Raw genomic sequence first — 14870 nt, forward strand, 5'->3', positions numbered from 1 at the left:
GCCTTGGGACAGTCGGGGTCTCAGCCCATGCCTGATCCTACAGCGCAGAGGCCGTCAGGGTTTCAGAAGCGCCCACTATCCCATATTGTTGACACAGATATCGACACGGATTCTGACTCCAGTGTCGATGGCGATGATGCAAAATTGCAGCCTAAAATGGCTAAAGCCATCCGCTACATGATTATAGCTATGAAGGATGTATTGCACATATCAGAGGTAAACCCTGTCCCTGACAAGAGGGTTTATATGTTTGGGGAGAAAAAGCAAGAGGTGACTTTTCCCCCTTCACATGAGTTAAATGAATTATGTGAAAAAGCTTGGGATTCTCCTGATAGGAAAGTGCTGATTTCCAAAAGGTTACTTATGGCGTACCCCTTCCCGCCAACGGACAGGATGCGCTGGGAATCCTCCCCTAGGGTAGACAAAGCTCTGACACGCTTATCTAAGAAGGTGGCCCTGCCGTCACAGGAGACGGCCTCCCTAAAGGATCCTGCGGATAGGAAGCAGGAAGGTATCCTGAAGTCTGTTTATACACATTCAGGTACCATACTGCGCCCGGCAATTGCGTCGGCCTGGATGTGTAGCACAGTAGCAGCATGGACAGATACACTGTCTGAGGAACTGGATACCTTGGACAAGGATACTATATTACTGACCCTGGGGCATATAAAAGACGCTGTCCTATATATGAGGGATGCCCAGAGGGACATTTGCCTACTGGGCTCTAGAATTAATGCAATATCAATTTCTGCCAGAAGGGTCCTGTGGACTCGGCAATGATCAGGCAATGCCGACTCTAAAAAGCACATGGAGGTTTTACCCTACAAGGGTGAGGAATTGTTTGGGGACGGTCTCTCGGACCTAGTTTCCACAGTTACAGCTGGGAAGTAAAATTTTTTGCCATATATTCCCTCACAGCCTAAGAAAGCACCGTGTTACCAAATGCAGTCCTTTTGATCACAAAAAGGCAAGAAAGTCAGAGGTGCGTCCTTTCTTGCCAGGGGCAGGGGTAGAGGAAAGAAGCTGCACCATACAGCTCGTTCCCAGGAACAGAAGTCCTCCCCGGCTTCCACTAAATCCACCGCATGACGCTGGGGCTCCATAGGTGGAGCCGGGAGCGGTGGGGGCGCGTCTCCGAAAATTCAACCACCAGTGGGTTCGCTCACGGGTGGATCCCTGGGCTATACAGATTGTGTCTCAGGGATACAAGCTGGAATTCGAAGTGATGCCCCCTCACCGTTACCTAAAATCAGCCCTGCCTGCTTCCCCCATAGAAAGGAAAGTAGTGTTAGCGGCAATTCACAAATTATATCTCCAGCAGGTGGTGGTACAGGTTCCCCTCCCTCAACCACAATGTTTGTGGTTCCGAAACCGGACGGTTCGGTCAGACCCATATTGAATTTAAAATCCCTGAACATTTACCTGAAAAGGTTCAAGTTCAAAATGGAATCGCTCAGAGCGGTCATTGCAAGCCTGGAAGAGGGGGATTTTATGGTGTCTCTGGACATAAAGGATGCTTACTTGCATGTCCCCATTTATCCACCTCATCAGGAGTACCTCAGATTTGTGGTACAGGACTGTCATTACCAATTCCAGACGTTGCCGTTTGGTCTCTCCACGGCACCGAGAATATTTACCAAGGTAATGGCGGAAATGATGGTGCTCCTTCGATAGCAGGGTGTCACAGTTATCCCATACTTGGACAATTTCCTCATAAAGGCGAGGTCCAGAGAGCAGTTGCTGTTCAGCGTAGCACACTCTCAGGAAGTGTTGCAACAGCACGGCTGGATTTTGAATATTCCAAAGTCGCAGCTGATCCCTACGACTCGTCTGCCCTTCCTGGGCATGATTCTGGACACGGACCAAAAAAAGGTGTTTCTCCCGGCGGAGAAGGCTCAGGAGCTCGTGACTCTGGTCAGAGAACTCTTAAAACCAAAACAGGTGTCGGTGCATCACTGCACGCGAGTCCTGGGAAAGATGGTGGCGTCATACGAAGCCATTCCCTTCGGCAGGTTCCATGCGAGGACCTTTCAGTGGGATCTGTTGGACAAGTGGTCCGGATCGCATCTTCAGATGCATCGGCTGATCACCCTATCCCCCAGGGCCAGGGTGTCTCTTCTGTGGTGGCTGCAGAGTGCTCACCTTCTCGAGGGCCGCAGGTTCGGCATACAGGACTGGGTCCTGGTGACAACGGATGCAAGCCTCCGAGGATGGGGAGCAGTCACTCAGGGAAGAAACTTCCAAGGGCTGTGGTCAAGTCAGGAGGCTTGTCTGCACATCAATATCCTGGAACTAAGGGCCATATACAACGCCCTGAGTCAAGCGGAGCCTCTGCTTCGCAACCAACCGGTGCTGATTCAGTCAGACAACATCACCGCAGTGGCTCATGTAAACCGCCAGGGCGGCACAAGAAGCAGGGTAGCGATGGCGGAAGCCACCAGGCTTCTTCGTTGGGCGGAGAATCGCGTGCAAGCACTGTCAGCAGTGTTCATTCCGGGAGTGGACAACTGGGAAGCAGACTTCCTCAGCAGGCACGACCTCCACCCGGGAGAGTGGGGACTTCATCAAGAAGTCTTCACACAGATTACAAATCGCTGGGAACTGCCACAGGTGGACATGATGGCATCCCGCCTCAACAAAAGCTACAAAGGTATTGCGCCAGGTCAAGAGACCCTCAGGCGATAGCTGTGGACGCACTAGTAACACCGTGGGTGTTCCAGTCGGTCTATGTGTTTCCTCCTCTTCCTCTCATACCCAAGGTGCTGAGAATCGTAAGAAAAAGAGGAGTGAGAACAATACTCATTGTTCCGGATTGGCCAAGAAGGACTTGGTACCCGGAACTGCAAGAAATGCTCACAGAGGACCCATGGCCTCTGCCTCTCAGACAGGATCTGTTGCAACAGGGGCCCTGTCTGTTCCAAGACTTACCGCAGCTGCGTTTGACGGCATGGCGGTTGAACGCCGGATCCTAGCGGAGAAAGGCATTCCGGATGAAGTTATTCCTACGCTGATAAAGGCTAGGAAGGACGTGACAGCAAAACATTATCACCGTATATGGCGAAAATATGTTGCTTGGTGTGAGGCCAGGAAGGCCCCTACAGAGGAATTCCAGCTGGGCCGGTTCCTGCACTTCCTACAGTCAGGAGTGACTATGGGCTTAAAATTAGGGTCCATAAAGGTCCAGAGTTCGGCCCTATCCATTTTCTTTCAAAAGGAACTGGCTTCACTGCCTGAGGTTCAGACGTTTGTAAAGGGAGTGCTGCATATTCAGCCCCCTTTTGTGCCACCAGTGGCACCTTGGGATCTTAACGTGGTGTTGAGTTTCCTGAAATCTCACTGGTTTGAGCCACTTAAGACCGTGGAGCTAAAGTATCTCACGTGGAAAGTGGTCATGCTATTGGCCTTAGCTTCGGCTAGGCGTGTGTCAGAATTGGCGGCTTTGTCATGTAAAAGCCCCTATCTGGTTTTCCATATGGACAGGGCAGAATTACGGACTCGTCCGCAATTTCTGCCAAAGGTGGTGTCGTCATCTTTTCATTTGAACCAACCTATTGTGGTGCCTGCGGCTACTCGTGACTTGGAGGACTCCAAGTTGCTTGATGTAGTCAGGGCTTTGAAGATTTATGTAGCCAGGACGGCTGGAGTCAGGAAAACTGACTCGCTGTTTATCCTGTATGCATCCAACAAGCTGGGTGCTCCTGCTTCAAAGCAGACTATTGCTCGCTGGATCTGTAACACGATTCAGCAGGCTCATTCTGCGGCTGGTTTGCCGCATCCAAAATCAGTGAAAACCCATTCCACAATAAAAGTGGGCTCTTCTTGGGCGGCTGCCCGAGGGGTCTCGGCATTACAACTTTGCCGAGCAGCTACTTGGTCGGGTTCAAACACCTTTGCAAAGTTCTATAAGTTTGATACCCTGGCTGAGGAGGACCTTGTGTTTGCCCATTCGGTGCTGCAGAGTCATCCGCACTCTCCCGCCCGTTTGGGAGCTTTGGTATAATCCCCATGGTCCTTACGGAGTCCCCAGCATCCACTAGGACGTTAGAGAAAATAAGATTTTACTCACCGGTAAATCTATTTCTCGTAGTCCGTAGTGGATGCTGGGCGCCCGTCCCAAGTGCGGACTTTCTGCAATACGTGTATATAGTTATTGCTTAATAAAAGGGTTATGTTATGTTGGCATCTGTTGTTTGATGCTCTGTTGTTGTTCATACTGTTAACTGGGTATGTTATCAAGAGTTATACGGTGTGATTGGTGTGGCTGGTATGAGTCTTACCCTGGATTCCAAAATCCTTTCCTTGTATTGTCAGCTCTTCCGGGCACAGTTTCCTTAACTGAGATCTGGAGGAGGGGCATAGAGGGAGGAGCCAGTGCACACCAGTAGTACTAATTCTTTCTTAGAGTGCCCAGTCTCCTGCGGAGCCCGTCTATTCCCCATGGTCCTTACGGAGTCCCCAGCATCCACTACGGACTACGAGAAATAGATTTACCGGTGAGTAAATTCTTATTTTTACAGGGAGGCTGCCGGCAACAGCCTCCCTGCAGCGTGGGACTAAGGAGGGGAGTAGTGTCCGCCCTGCGGGGTCTGCACCAATGTCTCCAGAGGGGTCTGATCGTTCTCCGGCATAGGGGATCGCTCGCCCCAGCAGCATACCGTCAACCCCTTACAGAGCTGAAGAAGTGGTGAGTGAGACACTGACCCTCCTAGCAAGCGGGAGGCCGGTGTGAAGATGGCGGCAGCGGGGGGGTGCCCTGGGCCAGCGCTTACCCCCTACACTGGTCCAGAAGCCTGTAGGGGTCCTCGGATCTCAGACAGCACAATTTCCTCAGGCCAGTATAATCCATGAAGAGCGGGAAGACAGTGCCATTAAGGGGGCGGAGCTTCTCCTCAGAGCGGACCCAGTAGAGTTTCAGCGCCATTTTCCTGCCTGCACAGCGCTGAGGAAGAACAGGTCCCTCCACAGCAACTCCAGCTATCTGTACCAGGGGGTTGTAGAAAGGGGGGGGGGGGGGGGGTTGTAATACGACTGTCCTATTAAGGTGCACAGTCAGAGCTGACAAGGGGTCTCCCTTTGCTAAAAGTGGTGTGTGTGGATTGGCTCCAATCTCTGTGTCTTTCTTGGGGGGGACGCTCTGTCTGCCCTCACGTGCGTGTGTGTGTGTGTGTGTGTGTGTGTGTGTGTGTGTGTGTGTGTGTGTGTGTGTGTGTGTATGTGTATAGTGTCCGTGGTCTCCTTTAGCTATGTCCAGGGACACTGTGTCATATGCTGCAGAGGATTTATCCTCCCAGGATGATCCCATTCCATATAATCAGGATAGCACTGGTTTAGCACATATACCAGCAAGGGAACCTGAGTGGTTTTCCTCTATTAATCTTGGATTTCTCAGATTTCTTTCAGGGTTGCAAGTAATGAATCTGCAACCCAGGTATTACAGAGCTCTATGGCAGTATGGGCAGTTTCTGGTGCCCCAGGACGCCCCGCTATATACCCCCACAAACGTGCGCTTGTGCATGTCACACAAGACGACACGGATACCGATTCTGACACCACAGATGGTGATGGGGATGTGTTGCGGGGGTCCGCCTCTATTGCAAAGGGGGTTGATAGAGGCTATCAGGGATGTGTTCAATGTTAATGATACCACACCTGAGCAGGTTGAGGAGACCTTTTTCACTGAAAATAAAAAGGCCTTGCTAACCTTCCCAGTGTCAAAGGAATTGAATGCTATATTTGAAAAAGCATGGGAAAACCCTGAGAAAAAATTCCAGGTTCCTAAAAGGGTCCAGGTGGCGTTTCCTTTCCCTGGGGAGGATAGGAAAAAATGGGAAAACACGCCAATTGTTGACGCATCTGTGTCCAGACTCAAAAGAAGGTGGTTTTGCCTGTTCCAGGATCTACCGCCTTAAAGGAGTCGGCTGATAGGAAAATTGATAACACGCTTAAATCAATGTATACTGCTTCAAGGGCCATATTACGTCCCACTATTGCAACTGCATGGATTGCTAAGGCAATAGTAAAGTGGTCGGCTGCCTTACTTGAGGATTTGGATACGATGGATAGGGATGATGTTGCGTTATATTTACGCAACATACATGATTCAGCAGGTTTTATGGTAGAATCCATGAAAGACCTGGGTTCCATGGCTGTGTGAATATCTTCCATGTCTGCAGAGAAAAGATTGTAACTAAGCGCTCAGTCCTGTATCAACATAAATGTCCCATGTGAAACCTTTTTTGGAAGTAGAATCTTCTTACAGGTCACCACACTCCTTGTCAATGATGTGTCAGTCCTTAATCGTCAGTTCATACGATTCCTTCCGAATATGGATGTACCTCAGAACAAACCAAATGAAAATAATATGGTGTAGTATTTCTATATATGAATGATGACACCCATGTGCGAACAAGAAGGTGTGAAATATTCTGCGTACCAAGACTCACACTTATTAGAGAGGATTAACTCCCATAAAGGTATCTTTCACCACCAGTTTCGGACAACGTGAGTAAGTCAGCCGTACACACCCCTTCATTCAATGATCTCAGATATTTAAACGTACCGTACTCACATAATACGTAGTAAGTACACTCCCATAAAGGTATCTTTAATCACCGGTATTCCAGGGTATCTTCTATGGGTCACCCGATCTTTTATTAATGATGTATTCTTATTTAGCAGTTCTTATGATTCCCTCCGGTAATAAATGGACCTCAGGGCAAACCAGATATAAATAACATAGTGTAGTATGTCTAATGAAGAGTAATAACACCCATGTGAGAGTGGAAGAGGGGTGAAATTTTCTGCGTACCGGAACTCACACTAATCAGAAATACGTGACCCCCGTAAAGGTTTCTTTAGCCACCGATCTCTACCGTGGATGAGCTAGCCGTGCGTTCACCTTCATGCAACAATCACAGTAAAATGACGTACCGTACTCACACAGTCTACAGCAAGTACGTTCCCATAAAGGTATCTTTAGCCACCAATATTCATTCGTGTATATAGAGTCACCAAAAATGTCCCTCCAAATTATTCAACAGGTGCGGGACGTTCCGTACTCACATGACGGTTATACTCATATAACGGTTTCTTTTGTTTTCTTCTAGGGCAATGGGATGTGTGTAAATTCTCCCAAATGGGGGAATTATGACCCAAAAGAAACCAAAAGGGCACTCTTAAAATCCATAAAATTTATTTTAAACAATTTCTAAAAACATGGGGTAACAGATGGCAGATGGCAGATGGTGGTCAGTAGCACTCCTAGACCAACATGTTTCGACTAAAAAGTCTTTTTCAAGGTAAAGGAGAGCTACTAGATACAATTACTTTTATCAGTTCCCATGTGCACTTCAATTTCCGGAAACATGGGAACTGATAAAAGTAATTGTATCTAGTAGCTCTCCTTTACCTTGAAAAAGACTTTTTAGTCGAAACATGTTGGTCTAGGAGTGCTACTGACCACCATCACGCTATTGGGTACAGACGGTTCTGTTATTCCTGTCGGGTATTCACGGCCGAGACTGCCTTTCAGGTATACTGTTTTTCCATCTGCCATCTGTTACCCCATGTTTTTAGAAATTGTTTAAAATAAATTTTATGGATTTTAAGAGTGCCCTTTTGGTTTCTTTTGGGTCATAATTCCCCCATTTGGGAGAATTTACACACATCCCATTGCCCTAGAAGAAAATCAAAGAAACCGTTATATGAGTATAACCGTCATGTGAGTACGGTACGTCCCGCACCTGTTGAATAATTTGGAGGGACATTTTCGGTGACTCTATATACACGAATGAATATTGGTGGCTAAAGATACCTTTATGGGAACGTACTCGCTGTAGACTGTGTGAGTACGGTACGTCATTTTACTGTGATTGTTGCATGAAGGTGAACGCACGGCTAGCTCATCCACGGTATTAGAGATCGGTGGCTAAAGAAACCTTTACGGGGGTCACGTATTTCTGATTAGTGTGAGTTCCGGTACGCAGAAAATTTCACCCCTCTTCCACTCTCACATGGGTGTTATTACTCTTCATTAGACATACTACACTATGTTATTTATATCTGGTTTGCCCTGAGGTCCATTTATCACCGGAGGGAATCATAAGAACTGCTAAATAAGAATACATCATTAATAAAAGATCGGGTGACCCATAGAAGATACCCTGGAATACCGGTGATTAAAGATACCTTTATGGGAGTGTACTCACTACGTATTATGTGAGTACGGTACGTTTAAATATCTGAGATCATTGAATGAAGGGGTGTGTACGGCTGACTTACTCACGTTGTCCAAAACTGGTGGTGAAAGATACCTTTATGGGAGTTAATCCTCTCTAATAAGTGTGAGTCTTGGTACGCAGAATATTTCACACCTTCTTGTTCGCACATGGGTGTCATCATTCATATATAGAAATACTACACCATATTATTTTCATTTGGTTTGTTTTGAGGTACATCCATATTCGGAAGGAATCGTATGAACTGACGATTAAGGACTGACACATCATTGACAAGGAGTGTGGTGACCTGTAAGAAGATTCTACTTCCAAAACAGGTTTCACATGGGACATTTATGTTGATACAGGACTGAGCGCTTAGTTACAATCTTTTCTCTGCATCATTGTTTCCACTATAGGGTATTGGTGGTCCCTTTGTTTGTATCTAGCTGCATAAGTTTATTTTTGCGCCTTGGGACAGTTCATTTTTTGTATTTTTGGTCTATCTTCCATGTCTGTTTCAGCTCGTTGGGGACTGTGGCTGCGCCAGTGGTCGGCCGATGCGGAATCCAGAAAAAGTGTGGAGTCCCTACCCTACACAGGTCAGGCTCTCTTTGGGGAAGCTCTAGACGTGTGGATATCCACGGCTACAGCGTGTAAGTCTCTGTTTCTTCCCTCAGCAGCACCTGCTCCGAAGAAATCCTTCTCTTCATCTGAAACACAGTCCTTTCTGCCTAACAAGCCTAGAAAGGCCAGAACGTCCAATACCTTCTTTAGGTTTGGTCTGGTTAAGTCCAAGAAACCTGCCGCTGCAGGTTCCCAGGAACAAAAGCCTGCTTCAGGTACGCCAAAGTCCTCCGCATGATGGTGGACCGCGCGGCCTGGAGGTGGGGCCAGTGGGAGCGAGACTCAGATACTTCAGTCACATCTGGGTTTCGTCCGGCCTGGATCCCTGGGTGATAGATATTGTGTCCCAGGGATACAGGCTGGAATTTCAAAGTCTCTCTCCTCATCGCTTTTTCAAATCAGGCTTACCAACTCTGTTGGCAGACAGCACTGTATTACAAGACGCTGTCCAAAAAGTGGTGGAGGCACAGGTCATTCATTGTGCCAGTACCACCTCACATGCAGAACAAAGGTTACTATTCGAACCTTTTCGTGGTACCGAAACCGGAGGGTTCAGTCAGGCCCATTCTGAACCTAAAATCATTGAACCCCTTTCTAAAGGAGTTCAAGTTCAAGATGGAGTCTCTCAGGGCGGTGATATCGGGTCTGGAAGAGGGGGAATTCCTGGTATCACTGGATATCAAGGATGCGTACCTCCACATTCCGATCTGGCTGACGCATCAGGCTTATCTCCGTTTCGCATTGCTGGACTGTCCTTTCCAGTTCCAGGCCCTGCCATTCGGCCTCTCCACAGCACCAAGGGTGTTTACCAAGGTGATGGCAGAAATGATGGTTCTCCTCCGCAAGCAAGGTGTGAACATCATTCCATATCTGGACGATCTGCTGATAAAGGCATCGTCCAAGGAGAAGCTGCTGCAGTCCATTGTTCTCACTACACGCCTCTTCAAGAGTCATGGTTGGATTCTGAACCTTCCAAAGTCACATTTGGAACCAGCCCAGAAGTTGTCCTTTTTGGGAATGATCCTGGATACGGAAGTGCAAAGTGTGTTTCTTCCGCAGGAAAAGGCGTTGGTGATACAAGCTATGGTCCGGGATGTCCTGAAGCCAGCCCGGGTGTCGATTCATCAATGCATTCACCTATTGGAAAAGATGGTGGCCTCTTACGAGGCTCTCCAATATGGGAGGTTCCACGCTCGGACCTTCCAACTGGATCTCCTGGACAACTGGTCTGGATCTCATCTCCACATGCACCAGAGAATTTGTCTGTCGCCAAAAGCCTCACCTTCTGGAGGGCCGCAGGTTCGGGATTCAGGACTGGGTCCTTCTAACCACAGATGCGAGCCTTCGGGGCTGCGGAGCAGTCACTCAAGAAGTAACCTTCCAAGGTCGGTGGTCAAGCCTGGAAGCCGGCCTGCTCATCAACATCCTGGAACTAAGAGCCGTCTACAATGGTCTTCTTCAGACGGCCCCTCTTCTAAGAAATCGGGCCATTCAAGTGCAGTCGGACAATGTAACGACAGTGGCTTACATAAACCAACAAGGCGGAATGAAGAGCAGAGAGGCAATGTCAGAGGTGACAAGAATACTCCTCTGGACAGAAAAACACGCGTTGGCGCTCTCAGCCATCTTCATTCCGGGAGTAGACAACTGGGAAGCAGACTTCCTCAGCAGACACGATCTCCATCCAGGGGAGTGGGGTCTCCATCCGGAGGTGTTCGAGGAAATAACAGACCTTTGGAGATTACCCCAAATAGACATGATGGCCTCTCATCTCAACAAGAAGCTTTGGCGTTATTGTTTCAGGTCAAGCGACCCACAGGCAGTGGCAGTGGACGCCCTGGTGTCTCCGTGGGTGTTCCAGTAAGTGTACGTGTTTCCACCACTCCCCCTCATCCCAAGAATCCTAAAGCTCATAAGGAGAACAAGGGTTCAAGCGATCCTCATTGCCCCAGACTGGCCAAGAAGAGCTTGGTACGCGGACCTTCTGAATCTACTGCAAGAAGAACCGAGGCCTCTTCCTCTTCGGGAGGACCTGCTGCAGCAGGGGCCGTTCGCCTATCAAAACTTACCACGGCTACGTTTGACGGCATGGAAGTTGAGCGCCTGATACTTGCTCAGAGGGGCATTCCGAAGAAGGTCATTCCTACCCTGATACAGGCTAGGAAAGGGGTAACGTCTAAACATTACCATCGTATTTGGAAAAAATATGTCTCTTGGTGTGAATCCAAGAAGTTCCTTATGGTGGAGTTTCAACTCGGACGTTTTCTCCTCTTCCTGCAAGCAGGTGTGGATATGGGCCTGAGGTTAGGATCTGTGAAGGTCCAGATTTCGGCCCTATCCATTTTCTTTCAGAAACAATTGGCTGCCCTCCCTGAGGTTCAGACTTTTTTGAAGGGAGTTCTGCACATCCAACCTACCTTTGTACCGCCTACGGCGCCTTGGGACCTTAACGTGGTGTTGCAGTTCCTCCAGTCGGATTGGTTTGAGCCTCTACAGGAGGTTGAGGTCAAATTTCTTATATGGAAGGCGGTCACGTTGTTGGCCTTAGCTTCTGCTAGACGTGTGTCCGAATTAGGGGCTTTATCCTGTAAAAGCCCTTACTTGATCTTCCACGAAATTAGAGCTGAGCTCCGGACACGTCAGCAGTTTCTTCCGAAGGTTGTGTCGGCATTTCATATCAACCAACCTATTGTGGTGCCAGTGGCTACTGACTCCTCAATTTCATCAAAGTCTTTGGATGTTCTAAGGGCTCTGAAGAAATGTGAAGAAAACTTCTCGTCACAGAAAGTCGGACTTTCTGTTTGTCCTATATGATCCCAAGAAAATTGGGTGTCCTGCTTCTAAGCAGACTATTTCTCGCTGGATTAGGTTCACTATCCAGCACGCTTATTCTACGGCAGGACTGTCGTGTCCAAAATCTGTTAAGGCCCACTCTACTCGTAAGGTGGGGTCTTCCTGGGCGGCTGCCCGGGGTGTCTCGGCATTGCTACTTTGCCGAGCGCCAACTTGGTCGGGGTCGAACACGTTTGCAAAGTTTTACAAGTTCAATACTTTGGCCTCTGATGATATGAAATTCAGTCAATCAGTTCTGCAGGAGCCTCTGCACTCTCCCTTCCGTTCTGGGAGCTTTGGTACATCCTCATGGTACTAATGTGTACCCCAGCATACTCTAGGACGTAAGAGAAAATAGGATTTTGGTTACCTACCGGTAAATCCTTTTCTCGTAGCCCATAGCGGATACTGGGCGCCCGCCCAGCGCTTTGTTTTCCTGCAAATGTTATTTGGTTCAGTACAACTACGTTTTAGTTAAGTGCTGCATTGTTACTTGATAAGTAATCTTGGGGCAGATGTATTAACCTGGAGAAAGCATAAGGAAGTGATAAACCAGTGATATGTGCAAGGTGATAAACACACCAGCCAATCAGCTCCAATATGTAAATTAACAGTTAGGATCTGATTGGCTGGTGCCTTTATCAGCTTGCACATATCACTGGTTTATCACTTCCTTATGTCTTCTCCAGGTTAATACATCTGCCCCCTTGTTCAGCCGTTGCTGAGAGTTTCAAGCAAGTTAGCTTGATGTGCCTTGCATGTGTGAGCTGGTGTGAATCTCACCACTATCTGTATATAATCCTTCTCTCAAAGGTGTCCTTCTCCTCGGGCACAGTTTCTAGACTGAGTCTGGTAGGAGGGGCATAGAGAGAGGAGCCACACTCTCAAACTCTTAAAGTGCCAATGGCTCCTAGTGGACCCGTCTATACCCCATGGTACTAATGTGGACCCCAGCATCCTCTACGGACTTCGAGAAAAGGATTTACCGGTAGGTAACCAAAATCCTATTTATTTATTTTTGTGCATCCGATGCTCATACAATCCTTATGACTGGAAATTGGGTGACCAGTAATGGGAGGAGGGGAGTGTCCATGAAGTGAGCTAAGTACCTCACAGATCGCACACCGCAGCGCCATAAATCGAATGTGGTAAAAACAGCATGCGATCACACGTGCGATCCGATAAATATTAAGTGCAGCACATAGGATTTTGAGACGAAAGATTCGACCGGCGTGCCCACGCATCGCGTCGTATGGTACATAAGATGTGCATACAATCCTGCGATTTATCTCACAAGTGTATGGGCCCCATTATTATTGATAAATTGTCCCTTTTATGAGTTTTATGTTGCAGCAATATCTTGGGGCCCAGTTTGAAGCAGTGTGGTCATACAGCTAGCCTCAATATCTGACGCAAGCGAGCTGCTAGGTCCTGTGCGACGCTGCTAGCATCACCGTCATTTTACCTGAAAATGTGATGCCACTAGGATGCACCAGGAGACTTATTCATTTTAAATGCGACATTTGTATATCTGTGCGCAACCGAGTCTGTATACGAAGCACAACGGAACTTGGTGAGGAAAAAAGCTGCAACTGCTACATTGTAGCACTTTGTATGCAGATTCAGAGACTCAGTCGCACACAGACATACAGATGCAGCATGCTGCAATACGGCTAATCCCTTCATTAAAGGATTTCATGGAGCAATCGCCAGCTGCAAATAGTCTCAGCCTGGCACGCCATGCCGCATTGCAGTAAGATGAGAATGGCTACATCTCTACATGTGACATTACTCAGCGCAGTCTCCTTGTGCATTCTTGCTGCATCACGTTGCAGGTAAAAAGAGGCAAAAGAACGCACCAAGAGCTAGCTGGCGCGCCGTAGGAGAAGACATGCACCATGAGAGATGTACATGTATATATTGATCTAGATCAGTGGTTCTCAAACTCTGTCCTCAGGACCCCACACAGTGCATGTTTTGCAGGTAACCCAGCAAGTGCACAGGTGTATTCATTATTCACTGACACATTTTAAAAGGTTCACAGGTGAAGCTAATTATGTCACTTGTGATTCTGTGAGGAGACCTGGAAAACATGCACTGTGTGGGGTCCTGAGGACCGAGTTTGAGAACCTGTGATTTAGACAACTAGTAACATTTGTGACTATAACTTGAGTGGGGTTTAACAAGAGCCTGTTTTGTTCTCTTCCACTTGAACCAGTAAAGGATATCGGGCACGCCAGCTCAGCACCTAGGGCAAGACTCGTCAGACCTGCTACAGAAAGCTAGCCTGTGCCCGTTATCCTGGAGTGGCTGCCAGCCATGCCCCTATTTCTATGTGGGGTCAGCGGTTGTGCTGCCAGTGTAGGAATGAGGAAGAGCAGGACACACCTTTTCCTTACTCCGTATTCCCTGTTTTCCAGGCTCCAGGACGCGCTCTGTATCTTCTCTGGGTAAATGTTCTGGGCCCCTGGTTCGCGGCTGATTCATCCTCAGAAGCTCCCCAAGAACAAAATGAAAAGCGTCAGCGACGCCAGGAAAGGCGACAGATGAAGCGCTTCTGATGGATATTCCGTGGACTGGGACATGTGACTGCCAGTGCTGCTCCTGGACTTGGGTAGATCGGTCTGAGAGGACGACAGAGTGTCACTTTTCTACCTGTTATTGGAGACAGCAATGCTAATTACACTGTGCTCTTTAAATCTCAGATATGGTTTTTTGTGTGTGTGTGAATTGATACTTCTCTGTGACGTCAGTATAACACAGGCATTCCCAACCTCGGCCCTCACTTTATCTCTCCCCAAGGAATAATACATCTGCCTCCAAGTTGTTAAAAATCTCATTTAAGGCCTGGTTCTAAGTCTTTCGAAGCAGTCGCACTAATATGTTGTGCTAATTCCGTGGTCGATGTCCACTTGCAGTGCCCGGTGCATTTCTATCTCGGAGCATCTGTGGATCAGAACACCATGGGAATTTACACCAGACCTATGGCAGGTGCAGTTTCTCCATCAGGGTGTGGCCTCCTGTGTCAGCGGTCCTGGATCCTCTGTGTCACCCCGTTACCTCCCAGGTACGCCCACTAAAGTCTACAATGCTGAACTGTGTCTCGGAGCGGTAGCAATTGGGACACATTGGCAGACTTACAGCGTGCCGCATCAGGGCCTGAGTGTTTTAGCTCACACAGGGAGCCCCGGTGTT

General features: G+C 48.1%; 1 protein-coding gene across 1 annotated transcript in view; it reads left to right on the forward strand.

Annotated features, from left to right (window-relative positions):
• The window catches only part of TMEM208 (transmembrane protein 208), a 178104-nt gene extending 163725 nt beyond the window's left edge, over positions 1 to 14379 (forward strand). Inside the window, exon 6 of the mRNA XM_063948700.1 lies at positions 14096 to 14379. Within this exon, the coding sequence (XP_063804770.1) occupies positions 14096 to 14236 (141 nt within the window). The 3' untranslated portion in view covers positions 14237 to 14379. The remainder of the gene's footprint in view (positions 1 to 14095) is intronic.
• Positions 14380 to 14870: the final 491 nt, after the last annotated feature.

Source organism: Pseudophryne corroboree (genome assembly GCF_028390025.1).
Source record: "Pseudophryne corroboree isolate aPseCor3 chromosome 11 unlocalized genomic scaffold, aPseCor3.hap2 SUPER_11_unloc_5, whole genome shotgun sequence".
Lineage (NCBI taxonomy): Eukaryota > Metazoa > Chordata > Amphibia > Anura > Myobatrachidae > Pseudophryne > Pseudophryne corroboree.